A 14,275-nucleotide genomic window follows, 5' to 3' on the forward strand; every position below is an offset into this window, starting at 1 on the left:
CTAGGGTACTGAGGGAAATGGTGGGAGTTATAGTCGCTGCGTTGGTAGTCATTTACCAAAATTCTCTGGATTCTGGGCAGGTCTCAGCTGATTGGAAGACAGCAAATGTCACACCACTTTTTAAAAAGGGATGTAGGCAGAAGACGGGTAACTATTGGCCAGTTAGCTTAACGTCTGTAGTCAGGAAAATGCTTGAAACTGTCATTAAGGATGAAATAGTGAGACATTTAGAACAAAGGGGTTCCATAAGGCAGATGCAGCATGGATTAGAAAGGGCATGTCTTATTTGACAAACTTGCTGGTGTTCTTTAAGGATATAATGGGTGCGGTAGATAAAGGAGAAGAGGTTGATGTTGTATATTTTGATTTCCAGAAGGTGTTTGATAAGGTGCTGCACAAGAGACATCAATAAGATACAGATGAATGGAGTCGGGGGAAGTATGTTGACATGGATTGAGGATTGGTTAACTGACAGAAGGCCGAGAGTTGGGATAAATGGGTGTTTTCTGATTGGCAGACAGTGGTAGGTCGGGTGCTACAGGGGTCGGTGCTGGGCCCACAGCTGTTCACCAGTTACATTGATTATTTGTAAGAGGGGACGGAGTGTAGTGGAGCCAAGTTTGAGGATGATACTAAATTGAGTGGAAAAGCAAATTGTACAGAGGATGTGGAGAGGCTGCAGAAGGATATAGTTAAGTTAGGTGAGTGGGCAAGCATCTGGCAGAAGGAGTACAATGTTAGTAAAGGTGAGATCATCCACTTAGGCAGGAAAAATATTAGAGCAGATTATTATTTAAATGGTGAAAAATTGCAGCATGCTGTCATGTAGAAGACCTTGGAAGTGCTTGTGCATGAATCATAAAAAATTGGGTTGCAGGTACAACAGGTTATTAAGAAACCAAATTGAATGTGGCCTTCATTGCTGTAGGAATTGAATACAAGAGCAACTGTACAAGGTAATGGTAAGGCTGCACCTGGAGTACTGTGTGCAGTTCTCGACTCCACACTTGAGGAAGGATATACTGGCCTTGGTGGCAGTCCAGAGGAAGTTCACCAGATTGATCCTGGAGAAGAGGGGGTTGACCTACGAGGAGAAACTAAATTACCTGGGATTATACTCACTCTAATTCAGAAGAATGAGATGAGATCTTATAGAAACGTATAAAATTCTGTAAGGGATAGATAAGATAGAGGCAGGAAAATTATTTTCACTGGTAGGTGAGACCAGAACTAGGGGACATGGATTGAGGATTGGTTAACTGACAGAAGGCCGAGAGTTGGGATAAATGGGTGTTTTCTGATTGGCAGACAGATTCAGGGGAGTAGATTTAGATGGAGATGAGGAAAAACTGTTTTTCCCAGAGAGTAGTGAATCTGTGGAATTCTCTGCCAAGGGAAGCAGTTGAGGCTACTTCATTAAACATATTTAAGGTTCAGTTAGATAGATTTTAACATTAAAAAGGAATAAGAGGTATGGGGAAAAGGCAGGTGGAGGGGGCGGGGGGGGGGGGAGTTGAGTCAATGATCAGATCAGCCATGATCTTATTGAATGGTGGAGCTGACTCGACGGGCCGGATGTCCAATTCTACAAATCATTTCATCATCTACAAAACACAAGGCAGGAGTGTAATGGAAAGCTCTCCTCTTGCCACTTAGAAGCTTGGCACCATACAGATATGTAATTGGCATCCCTTCAATGGCACTAAACATTTATTCCCTCCTCAATCACCAAGGTACAGTGGCTGCAATGTGCATCATCTACAAAATGCATTATAATTATTTATCTTAGTGTTCAATAACAATTCATAAAAATCTAGCTTCTTGTACCTTTACACTGTGCATCCTAACTTAAGAACATTGGTTAAAATTTAAAAAGTTTCTTTTTTTGTTAAATATATCACTATTATAATATTGTGGCGACCCACTTACTATCAAACGAACAGGCTTCCAGAGTGGCAGATGCACTGCTACAAGCATGGGAAAGATCCTGCACACAGGATGGGTTTTTGTCCTATCTGATGACATCACTTCCGGCCCGAGTGATGGGAATAGAAATGTATAAAAGCACAGGTAAAAGGCATGAATAAATCAGTTTTGAACTCAACGCTACAACATGTACATTGTTTCTTTTCATAGCTCAGTGAGTAGTACTTTGCTACATTGGTGACTCCGAAGGTCTGAACGATAATTGGACCCGAGGATGGGGAACTTTCCTTGCTACGCGCAGTTTCACTAAAACTGCCAACATTTTGGACTTCACAACCACGGGTGTGGTTTGATCAGACGGAAGCCCAATTTCAGTTGCTGCAGATAACATTGGATTCCACAAGGTACTACTATATGGTGAGTGACTTGGATCAGGTGAGAGCAGGCCGGGTCTCTGATTTCCTCCACAGCCCCCAGAGGAGGGCAAGTATAGGGCACTCAAGGAACGTTTGATCTGCACTTTTGGCCTCTCACAGCATGAGCGAATGGCCCACTTGCTCCACTTGGACGGCTTAGGAGATAGAACCCCTTCCGTGCTAATGAACGGCATACTAGCACTAGTGGAAGGACATACGCCCTGCCTGATGTTTTGGCAGACCTTTTTTGGAGCAACTATCGGAGGACATCCACATGTTACTGGCTGACGAGGATTTCAGTGGGCCACGGAGGATCGCAGCCTGTGCTAAACGACTGTGGTGAGCTAAGCAGGAAAGCAGGACATCAGTGGGAAGAATCACCAGACCCCGCACACAACAGCAGACCTGATCAAACCTGGCAACAGACTGGCAGTTGTCCAAATGACAACGGGATGCAGATAATGTCCAATGGTGTTTCTATCACCAAAGATGGGGCGCAGATGCTCACTACTGTTGCCCTCCCTGTGCGTTCCAGGGAAATGCCAGGGCCAAGCGTCACTAATGGCTGTGGGGGTTGGCCATCAAGACAACCTCTTGTATGTTTGGGATAGGCATTCCGGTCAACAATTCTTGGTGGATACGGGAGCTAAAATCAAAGTGCTTCCCCCGTCAAGGCACGATACCCACAACAGAAAGCTCGGACTGACATTGAGGGTGGAAAATGACAGCAATATTTGGACACACGGCACTCGCTCAGTCCCATGTTCAGCACCAATCGGCTTCATGGACTTTCATGTTGGCTACGGTCGTGCAGCTACTGCTGGGTGCTGATTTCCTCTGGGCACACAGCTTACTGGTTAATTTAAGGATGAAGGCAAAACATTTCAGACTTTCTCCCTAGGGACGGACAGATTACCAGGCCAACACCTAGACTCTGTTACGCTCTTGGAGAACAAGTTTGGCAGGATGTTGGCAGAATTTCCCTTGATGGTAACACTGCAATGCACCTCAGCGATGCAAAAGCATGGGGTGCAGCACCACATACCAACCAAAGAACTACCGCTGCATGCCCAAGCACGTAGGCTCCCTCCAGACAAGCTCCATCTAGCCAAGGAGGAGTTTAAAATGGGAATTGCGCAGCAATCCAATAGCTCCTGGGCCTCTCCGCTACATATGGTACCCCAAGCAGCAGGTGGATGGAGACCCTGTGGTGATTACTGCCAGTTGAATGAGGTTACCACACCAGATCACTACCCATCTAATTTGCATGGAGTTTGTATTTTCATAAAGGTGGACCTGGTCAGGGGACATAATCAGATCCCAGTCCACCCGGATGACATTCCCAAGACGGCCCTTATTACCCACTTCAGTTTTTTGAGTTCCGGAGGATCCTTTTGGGCTCATAAACGCAGCACAGACATTTCAGATTATTGGACAAGGTTGGATGTGATCTGGACTTTACCTTTACGTACCTGGACAACATACTTATTAGTAGCCGCAGTCGCAAGGAACATTTGTCCCACCTGTGCAAGCTCTTCACTCACATAAGTGAGTTCAGTCTGACCATCAACTTGGCCAGTTCTGGTTAGGAGCAATTGACTTCCTGGGCCATAGAATTGACCGGCACAGAGCAATGCCACTGCCTGTGAAGGTTGAGGAAATACAGCAATCACTAAACCCAACACAGTTAAGGTCCTTCAAGAGTTTGTTGGGATGATAAACCTTTATTGCCAATTTCTACCCTCAGTGATTCACTTCATGTGCCCCCTGTTTGCCCTGATGTCAAGCAATGCAAAAAATGTCACTTGGGATAAGGAATAATCAGCTGCATTTGAAAATGCTAAAGATGCCTTGGCTAATGCCACACTGCTGGTCCACCCAAGAATGGAGGTCTTGACAGCCCTAATAGAGGAGGCATCCAGTACAGCAGTAGAGGGAGTGCTGGAACCACACATAGAAGGACATTGGAAGCTGTTAGCTTTCTTCAGGAGGCACCTGAGGCCTCCTGAACTCAAGTACAGCACGTTTGATCAGGAGTTGTTGGCACTATACCTCGCTATCCAGCATTTCAGATACTTCCAACAAGACAGGCATTTCACAGCCTTTACGGACCACAAGCCGCTAACATTTGCCATCTCTAAAGTGTCAAACCTCTGGTTAGCTCGACAACAGAGACATCTGTTGTATATTTCGGAATTCACGACAGCCATTGAGCACATCTTGGGGAAGGTCAATGTCATAGAAGATGCACTATCCCGTCCAGCCATCCAGTCTGAGCAGCCCTTATCCCAAGGTGGACTATGATGCACTCACAGAGGCACAATAATTGGATGATGAAGTCCCACATTACAGGATGGCAGTCTCGGGACTACAACTGGAAGACATCCTGGCTGGCCCAGGGGACCCGAAGCTCCTGTGCAACATATCTACAGGTCGACCTTGTCCAATCGTTCTTATGGTCTGGAGGCGGTAGGTATTTGACGCAATGCACAGGCTAGCACATCCGTTAGTCTGGACAATTGTCCGGATGGTAGCCAGCAGGTTTGTGTGGCATGGTCTTCAGAAGTAGGTCAGTAATTGGGCGAAGACATGCACACATTGTCAGATGTCTAAGGTCCAGCAGCACACAAAGGCCCCACATTGTGGAGCCTCTTCCGGTGTCACGTAGAGCCTGGTTCCTGCTCACCATGGTGGATTGATTCTCAAGATCGCCAGAGGCAGTTCCACTCGTGGACACAACTACAGAAACCTGCACCTGATCGCTACCTGGGTGGCAATGTTTTAGACTACCAGGACACATCACATCTAACTGGGGCCCCCAGTTCACCTCAAGCCTATGGTCGACATTGGCCAGCCTACTGGGAACCCAGCTGCACCACACCACTGCCACCTGCAGTCCAACAGGCTGGTGGAAAGGTTCCACAGGCATACAAGGTCGGCCCTTATGGCACAACTGAAAGGACCTAACTGGGTGGATGAGCTGCCTTGGGTCCTGCTGAGAATTCGCACGGCATCCAACGATGATTTAAACACCTCATCGGCAGAACTGGTCTACGGTGTGCCCCTTGTGGTACCAGGCCCAGGAGGAGGCACCCGCAGTAGTCCTAGGGGAAACTCCACAAGAGGCTTGGCACTTTGGCACCCTTGCCAATGTGGCAACATGGTCAGACTAGGACCTACGTAGCCTGTGAGACCGCAGAGGGGAGTGTGCTGGGCACCTTTGCAGCAGCTGTACGAGGGACCTTTCAAAGTAGCAAGGCACAATGGATCAACGTGCATTTTAGACATAAGAGGAAGAGAGGAAGCCTTTATCCTTGACCGACTCAAACTAGCCCATCTGGATTTGGACCAGCCTATCGAGGTTCAGGCATCATGGTGCAGGGGCACACCGACTAAACAGAGACACAAATTTTGGATGCCTGGAGCAGGATTGCCAGTTGTAGGGGGGTGGGGGGGTGGGGTGGGAGTGGGGTCGTGGGGTGGGAGTGGGGTCATGTGGCAACCCACTTACCAGCAAGCGAACCGGCTCCCAAAATGGCAAACGCACTGCTACAAGTGTGGGGAAAAAGCTTGCACACGGGATGGGTTTTTGTCCAGTCCGATGATGTCATGTCTGGCCCAAGTGACGGGAACACAAATGTATAAAAGCGCAGATAAAACACCTGAATAAATCAGTTTTGAACTCAGCTCTACCTCATGTACATCGCTTACATTTGTAGCTCAGTGAGTAGTACTTCACTACAATATGAGGACTAATAAAAGAAAGAATCTACAGGAGGAACACTCAATCTCTGATGGCTTTTATGATTATGGACGTTGAGAGAATGACCCTTTTAACCGTACATTAGATACCACGTAAGGAGGGGGTTTCTTTGAAGAATAGTAGCTATTGTGGTGTAGAATCTGTTCAAGTTTTCAGTTTGAAACTAATATCCTGCATTTAACTTTTTTTATTGGTCTTTTTGGGGCTTAGATGTACCACTGAGTTTCCTTACCTTTAGAAAAGGATTTCAAAAGATCCTAAGCAAATAACTTTACTAAATATATCAAAATAATTTTGATAATTTGTAACAGTTTGATAATCAAACCTTTCAACACACACAGGAAATTAAAATACAAGGAGAAAAAATAAAACCTTCCAAGGTATTTCGGAAGCTGTAATTGGCAAACTTATCAAAGGGCGGAGTTTCATATTCAGTCAGACTTAAACAAAATTCCACTTCTAATGAGCTTGGGAGCTTTGGAGTTCGATTGCGATCTTGGTTCCCTGGATTTCGCAGAATGGGACCTTCAGGAGAGCCATCACAGAGAACTCCACGGCGGTTGTAATCTTCTAGTTTGGTGCAAACCACCTGGATCAAAAAGTAGAACATGGTTTCTCTTACCAGAATAATGTCAAGGATGAAGAATGAATATTTTACTTTTTAAAATCTCATTTGGATATATTTACGATAGCATTAAATAACTGACATGAGCTAAACAGATTATGTGGGGAAATCCCTTCAACTGTGTACTCTTTGACACAGATGTGCATCTTGCTAAGGACATATTGGGTTTGCAATAGGTTCTGGGCGTATGTTGCAAAGAAAGTAGATTGCAAACTCTCTCAGTGCGTCTGGGTCCATAATCGCTGTAATCCTCTATGTGATTGACAAAACTGCCAATGTTTTGCTGTCAGCCATTATTTTGTGTTTATATGAGCTCAGCTTTCTTTTTCTTCAAAAGTCTTGATGATTAACTGCAATGAAATCATCAATAAGAGCAGGGAATAGCCTGTAGCTCACCCTTATTTTTATTGAGAAAAATAGAATGATAATTTTGAACTCACTAATTTTCATGGTATGTCTGTGTCCTACATACAGTATGTGTTGCTAAAATAATTTCCCTGACATTGATAATCTCCCACAGTACTTCTCATGGGAGTTCTGGGTTTGTGCTTGTGACCTTCAACATGGCTCTACTGAGAGTGATAGATTGGACTGAAAACGAAGAAGTTCCTGGCAAAACTCAATGTAGGAACTAGAAGCCTTGAAGATTGTGAGTGATGATTGGAGAGAAGTTGAGGAACAGAGGAAAGGGTTGGTGATGCACCGTCAATTACCACAAAGATTGAGATTGTGAAACTGATAGGCTTTTATTGACCATAGACTGGAGCAGCAACCAACCTCATCGACTGATCATGGCAGGGTGAATGTGGAGCGTGCAAAGGGGTTATGTGTAGGATCAGTCTCAGGAGGTGTGTCCAGCCGTCTGTAGACAATCCCAGTGTAAGAGTGGCTTACCATAGTTGGGTCCGGAAAAGTATTGAGTACAAGAAGTGATCCAGAAGTATTCATCAGAAGCATAACTTTCTATCTGTACATAAAATCATAAGATGTCATGAGAATTATGAATTTAATAGTTTCAGGGGTACAGTGAATGGCAATGATTTGAGCTTGTGAATGTTGGATTTCGTGGGTGTGATTTCTAAATCATCAAATTATACCCCAATAAATTTCCTTTTACCAATGACCAGCTTGAAATTCTGAGTTCCTCTTAAAGCACCATTCATTATCAATTTATGAGTGACGAGGCAATCAATTTTGAATTTCATAGCTTTTACAATCTTAGATGCATTCTGGAAATTGTGGTCAATAACAGTGACCCATGCCTTTGGCCATGAGGAAATTGTAGTTCAAAATTTATAGATTTTGGCAGTTGATCCACTTGATTAAAGGGCCTGATCAGCAAAACGTGCAAATACAGATTTAATTACAAGACTGTGTATTTCTTTTCCAACTGTTTTTTAAATTATTTTAAATTTGGTATTTATTTTGATATTTGATTTGTCATTTAATTGTTAGTTCTTGGGCCTGTCCCCTGTAATTTTTTTCATAGGTCAGATGGAAATATGATGTATACACATTGTTGCATGCCACACTGTCATTCTAAGTCCAACATTTACTAAATCTACCGTATTTTTGTCACATTAATAAAGCACTTTTTACTCAAAGCATGAATTATCAATCAGAAAAAAACTTCTCCCCAAATTCTTTCTAAATTCTATTAGTGACAGGCATTCCACCTCCAGCTCCCCTCCAAGGCATCTCTTCACCTTACTCCTCGCCTCAACAAGATCCAACAAAAATGCAATAACAGCACAAATAAAAGCAGAAAGTACTAGAAATGCTGATGAGAACAGACAGCATCTGTGGAGAGAGAGGTGTCCAGCCAGCTACCTTCCATTAGGACATACAGATTAGCTACATGAAGCATTTTCTCCATATCTTTTTTCTGAGATGCTGCTAAGTATCCCTGCTGTTTTGTGAATTTTCAGCATCTGGAGCCTTTAGTGATACTATCTTCAGGCAGGTGTCAAATTTCTGAGTTAACTGTGGAAATTAAAGTGAGCAATTTTTGCATGCTTTGGAAATGCTTTCCCAGCAACAAATACTACTCTTAAATTGTCCTCTTTCTGAAAACATTATATCTCAAGACTTTAAGCATATATAAATATGCACATGATGATCAAATCTTCATGTGTTTATAAAAAGTGCATTCTCTTACAAATTACAACCAATTTTGAAAAAATCTATACTTGGGTCAGATGGCAAAATGTATCAGCTGTCTATCCTGTTTGAGTCAAGCCCATTGAATTATACTGATAATTAGTTCAGTTTTTATCCAAGTTGTGAAGTTCAAAAATACCCCTGAAGTGAGCAATGCTGAAATTTAAAGCATATATCCTTTTTTTGATATTTCCTTTGGCACTTGACCTATTTCCTTGACTTATATATTCCATCTCAACCATCACTTATTTCACTTCATGAAAAAATGATGGGTCTTCCAGATCCTGCTGTAACAGCAGTGGTGCTGCTGGTGCAGACCCAGCAGAGTAGGGAGCAGAGACACAGCTTCTCTGCAATTTCCGACTACCCGGTCCTAATGCCTCGGCAATGTATAGGCTTTAAGCAGCCTGTTAAAGGAGTTTTTTTTTAATTTTTTTTTATTTTTCACACTATAAACCATACTGACCAAAATACATAGACATTTTTCTCTTATACAGTGTCATTTTCTACCCTTTTTCCCCCTCCCTTCCCTCCCTCTCTCACCCCCTTCCCATTTATTCAAAGTTCAATCTATAAGATACATTAAACCTGTTAAACAATGTTATCACTTAATAAAAATAAACAAGAAATTTTTGTCTTTTACTTTTATATACTGAGTCAGTTCATTTCATTGTCTTCTCCTTCTGTCATTTTAGGTGGTGGAGGTTCATGGTAGGATTTCTCTATTGTGTTTCATGTATGGTTCCCATATTTATTCGAATATTGTGATGTTATTTCTTAAATTATACATTATTTTTTCTTATTTCTATGTTTCATTGTTGTATTCTCAAGTTGTCTTCTAATTCCAGGTTGACATAATACATTTTTTTGCTACAGCTAGGGCTATCATAATAAATCTTTTTTGTGCTCCATTCAAATCGAGTCCAAATTCTTTATTTCTTATATTATTTAGAAGGAAGATCTCTGTGTCTTTTGGTATGTTGCTTTTTGTGATTTTATTTAATATCTGGTTTAGATCTTCCCAAAATTTTTTCACTTTCTCACATGCCCAAATTGCATGTATTGTTGTTCCCGTTTCCTTTTTACAGCGAAAACATCTGTCTGATACTGTTGGGTCCCATTTATTTAACTTTTGGGGTGTGATGTATAGCCTGTGTAACCATTTATATTGTATCATGCATAACCTCGTGTTTATTGTATTTCTCATAGTTCCGGAGCATTGCTTTTCCCATGTTTCATTCTTTATCTTTATGTTTATGTCTTGTTCTAATTTTTAGGTTTACAGTTTATTTCCTCGTTCTCCTTTTCTTGCAGTTTGATGTACATGTTTGTTATAAAATTTTAAATTATCATTGTGTCAGTAATCACATATTCAAAATTGCTTCCTTCTGGTAACTTTAACTCCTGTTAAAGGGGTTGATGGTGTTTTTAAAAAAAAAATTTAAATCATAGGGTCTGTGCCCAAGATGGCGATGCCTGTGCTGGACATGAGGGGTTTCAGACTCTGGGGGAGCTGCAGTCTGGCAGAGAACACCCCACTCCCATTGAGAAGGAGAGTTTCAGGAGACTATAGGACAGTGACCACCACAGAAGACCAGCAAGGGGCTCAGTGGCTGAAGGACCTGCATAGTTTGTGGGCGACTCGTGGTCAAAGAACTCACAGTAGGCTGCTGAAGACTGGTCCATGGGAACCTGGTATCGAAGCTAAGATTCGCAAGAGTGCCAAAGGCAAAAAGGCTCCTGAATGGCCTTGGGTGTTGATGGATTCCTGATTGTATCAAAGGGTTGGACCTAGAGGTCAGGATACTGATGATTTGAACTGGAGTCTGCAGCTGCAGAGGCTGCGGGAGCACTGCAGGCAAATCCATGGACACTCAGTGCCTCTCTTTTGTTTCTTTTTTTCCTTAAGGACGCTGGGCAATGCTCATGGTGACACTTTATTTGCCTTGTAGCATGCAAAAGTTGAAGTATAGTATGTATATTACATTTTTACTCTTATTTTATGACAATAAAAGGAATCTTTCAACTTATTCACAATGGTGAAAATCCACAATGAGGAATATGCTTTGGTCAAAAATATCTCCATTCTGTCTCGAAGTAAGGTAATGTCACTGCACCAGGAAAGCTTTGCATACTTTTTGCATTCAAAACTAAAAGAAGTCTGATGAAGCCATAACTCCAATTTGGTTTTTTACTGTTGCATGCAGCCAAATTAATCAAGTAAGACAGGTGTTTATTCCTGGCCTTGGGAATCACTGGAAAAGCTAGGAGTTATTGTATTCATACTTGCTCTGCATTGCTAAATCACTTCAGATCCTTTCAATTGTCATGGGTATTGACATGGGGCAGGACTTGTATATTTTCAGGAAGGCAAGTCACCAAAGGACTTCAGGATTTTAGAACAAACTGAAATCTTCAGGAAAATTTATTGTTTCCAGAACTTTTAAATAAATTCAAGTTTTCCTACTGCCTGAATCTGTTTGAACCTATGCAGCCCAGATAATGTCACATCTTTAAAATTATATTTACTATTCAAATGATTACTGTGGAAAATTTGGCTTCAATATCATTAAGGCCTCATTGGAATGGAATAATAATTGTTTCCAATGGCATTTTTATGAACAAAACAGTAAAAATAAAATCAAGAAGCACAGAAAAATTGTATTTTCTTGTTATAGGGCAGATCAATGCAAGCTGGAATACGAAATATGCCTTATTTCATATTAAGATGTCTGCTCTTTTGAATTCTGAACTAACCTCCATTCATTGAATTATAAGACCCAATGAGAAAAATTACGTGTCAAACTCTGGCAGAACTCAAAATTGTGCTCAATTTAAACTTTACTCAAATTGGAAAGAACCAAGACAATACATATTGTACATCAATGCTTCATTGCAACTAAGCAGAAATGATTGCATTTTACCTGTCAACGTTATACAACACAGAAGAGTACAGCATAGGGACAGGCCATTCAGCTTACAATGTCTATACTAAAACATGATGCCAAAATTAAACTAAAACCCTGCTGCTTGTACATGATACATATCCCTTGTTCCTAGATATTTATGCACTCATCTCAAAGCCTCAAACACTACTATTGGATCTGCTTCCACCACTACTCCTGACAGCAGCTCCAGACAGCCATCACTCTCGGTGTAAAAAGAAACTTGCTCTGCATATCTCCTTTAAACTTTCATACTCTCATTTTAAACCATGTCTTCTGGTATATAATAGTTTATTTTTAAATCTTGCAAATATATTACAACTGTCATAATTTTATAAACTTCTATCAGGCCTTCCATCAGACTCTCCAGAGAAAACAACTCAAGTTTGTCCAACTGCTCCCCATAATTCATGCCCTTGAATCTTGGCAACTCAAATTCCACACAATGCTCCAAGTTTTATGTAGCAGGGACATGGCTTCCTTATTTTCATACTCAATTCCCGCACAATGTAGCCAAGAATGCTAAGTGCCTTCTTTATCAACCTATTTACTTGCAAAGCCACTTTCAAGGAGCTATGGGCCTGCCACCCAAGTTAACATCAATAATGCTTTGAAGAGTCTTGCCATGACTTGTATATGGTCCTTATAGTGAAACACTTCAGATTAAATTTCAACGGCCATTTTTCTGCAAATATCTGTAACTTATATATAGTTTTTTTTTTGTTAGTCCTCTAAGATGTCCATAGTACAACCCACCCATTTCCTTTTTCAACAAGTCACAATAGGGGTCTCAACACCAATTCCTGGGCTACACCACTGGTCATAGACTTCCAGCCAGAATAACACCTTCTGCCACTGCCTTATGTCTTCTCTGGGCCAGCCAATTCTGAACCCAAACTATCAATTCACCTCCATCCTATGCATGTGTACCTTTTGGAGCAGCCTCCCACTGAATAAATGTGCACGTCAAAGATTTAGTTGAGCAATACCTGCCAAGTAGAGAAGATGGAAGCCAAGCTGAGAAGATTGGGGTTTGCATAATGGCGGCCTCCCATAAGCTCATCAATGCAGACCGTGCAGGTTTCCGAATCTCGCCAGTCCCAGTATGGGATGGTAAAGTTGTAATTGTTCACTGTCTTCCTGAGTTCATTCTCCCAGAGTAGAATGTAGGCTCTGTGCCAGGTCAGGAACCCGGGGCCTTCATGGGCAAAGTCAATATCTGGCCAAACACCAGGTTCACCCAGCAGAGCATCTCTGGATGTATAGTAGTGCATCCAGACAAACAGATCATAGACACTCACATCTCTGAACATGGGGTTTGAACCATTATTCATTTGAGCATATGTTCCTGTGGCAATCTGATAGGTTTGACTAATGGTATATTTAGCTAGATTGAGATAGGCAAAAAACTGGTTCTTCTCAGCCGGAGTTAGGTCGAATATGTTCTTCCTGATGGAGACGCGTGGCTCTGCACAACTTGCACCGCCAAAGCCAAATCGGCACTCTCCGCAATGGACGCCCATGAAGTTGCTGTCGCATCGGCAAGTCCTGTTGTAAAACACCCTGGGCCAATTTTCACGGTCATCCACGCCCGAGAAGGGGAACCGAGTTCCATGTGGAACGGAGATCACGATCACATCTTCACACGACCCTCTCCCCGAAAGCTCCCCACACCGGGACCCATCCCCGTCCCAAACGGGGCAGCATTCTTTCTTTCGGAGGGCGTCCGCAGAGGTGCAGGCTCGAGGGAACTGCTGCAAGGAGACTCGGTAGAGGCTCAGAAGGCAAAGGGACAGAAGGACCACGTCCTGGGGTGGTCCCATCCTGCCCCGATTCAAGGGCGAGAGATTCAAATACTCAGACTTTTATCTCAACTTCACATCACATGTCCTCGATGGATGAAAAGAACCTTTTCTTCCCTGAATGCGTCAATCCCAACCACAGATCTACTGGGGGGGGGGGGGGGGGGTGGTGTTATAATGCCTTTTTAAAAAAATTACCGCTAAAAATTCACAAAAATTAATCTTACACCCATTCGTTCCGCTGTTTTTGTAATCCTGGGGCTACTTCGGGATGGATCAGGGATGTTTCTCTAAATCACTGCAGCTCCCATTTACTCATGGCTGCAGCGAACGGACTGGAATCATTTGCAGCCCACTCCTCAGAGGAACCCACCCAGGAAGGAGCTGGTTAAATTCACGGTCCACTCCAAATAGCCCAGAGCTGGCAGACGCCCTGCCAGCGGCTTCTCAATGTTCCCAGGCGCTTCGCCCTGTGCAGAATAAAGGTTACGGCCGGGAAGTTGACTAATTCAGTGGAAACCCGAGCAAATCTCGTGTTCAATCCAACACCTTGGAGAATGTGCAAGTCAGGAGGGCGAACTGGATGGTTGACATTCACCGGACCGTGAAACGCAAAGCCCGTCCTGCATCACAAGCCC

General features: G+C 42.8%; 1 protein-coding gene across 1 annotated transcript in view; it reads right to left on the reverse strand.

Moving 5' to 3' along the window:
* Positions 1–13,658, reverse strand: part of tyr (tyrosinase) — a 28,130-nt gene extending 14,472 nt beyond the window's left edge. Inside the window, exons 1-2 of the mRNA XM_069892467.1 lie at positions 12,825–13,658; positions 6,478–6,694 (exon numbers count right to left, since the gene is read on the reverse strand). Of these exons, the coding sequence (XP_069748568.1) occupies positions 6,478–6,694; positions 12,825–13,658 (1,051 nt within the window). The remainder of the gene's footprint in view (positions 1–6,477; positions 6,695–12,824) is intronic.
* Positions 13,659–14,275: the final 617 nt, after the last annotated feature.

This window comes from Narcine bancroftii, chromosome 7 (assembly GCF_036971445.1).
Source record: "Narcine bancroftii isolate sNarBan1 chromosome 7, sNarBan1.hap1, whole genome shotgun sequence".
Lineage (NCBI taxonomy): Eukaryota > Metazoa > Chordata > Chondrichthyes > Torpediniformes > Narcinidae > Narcine > Narcine bancroftii.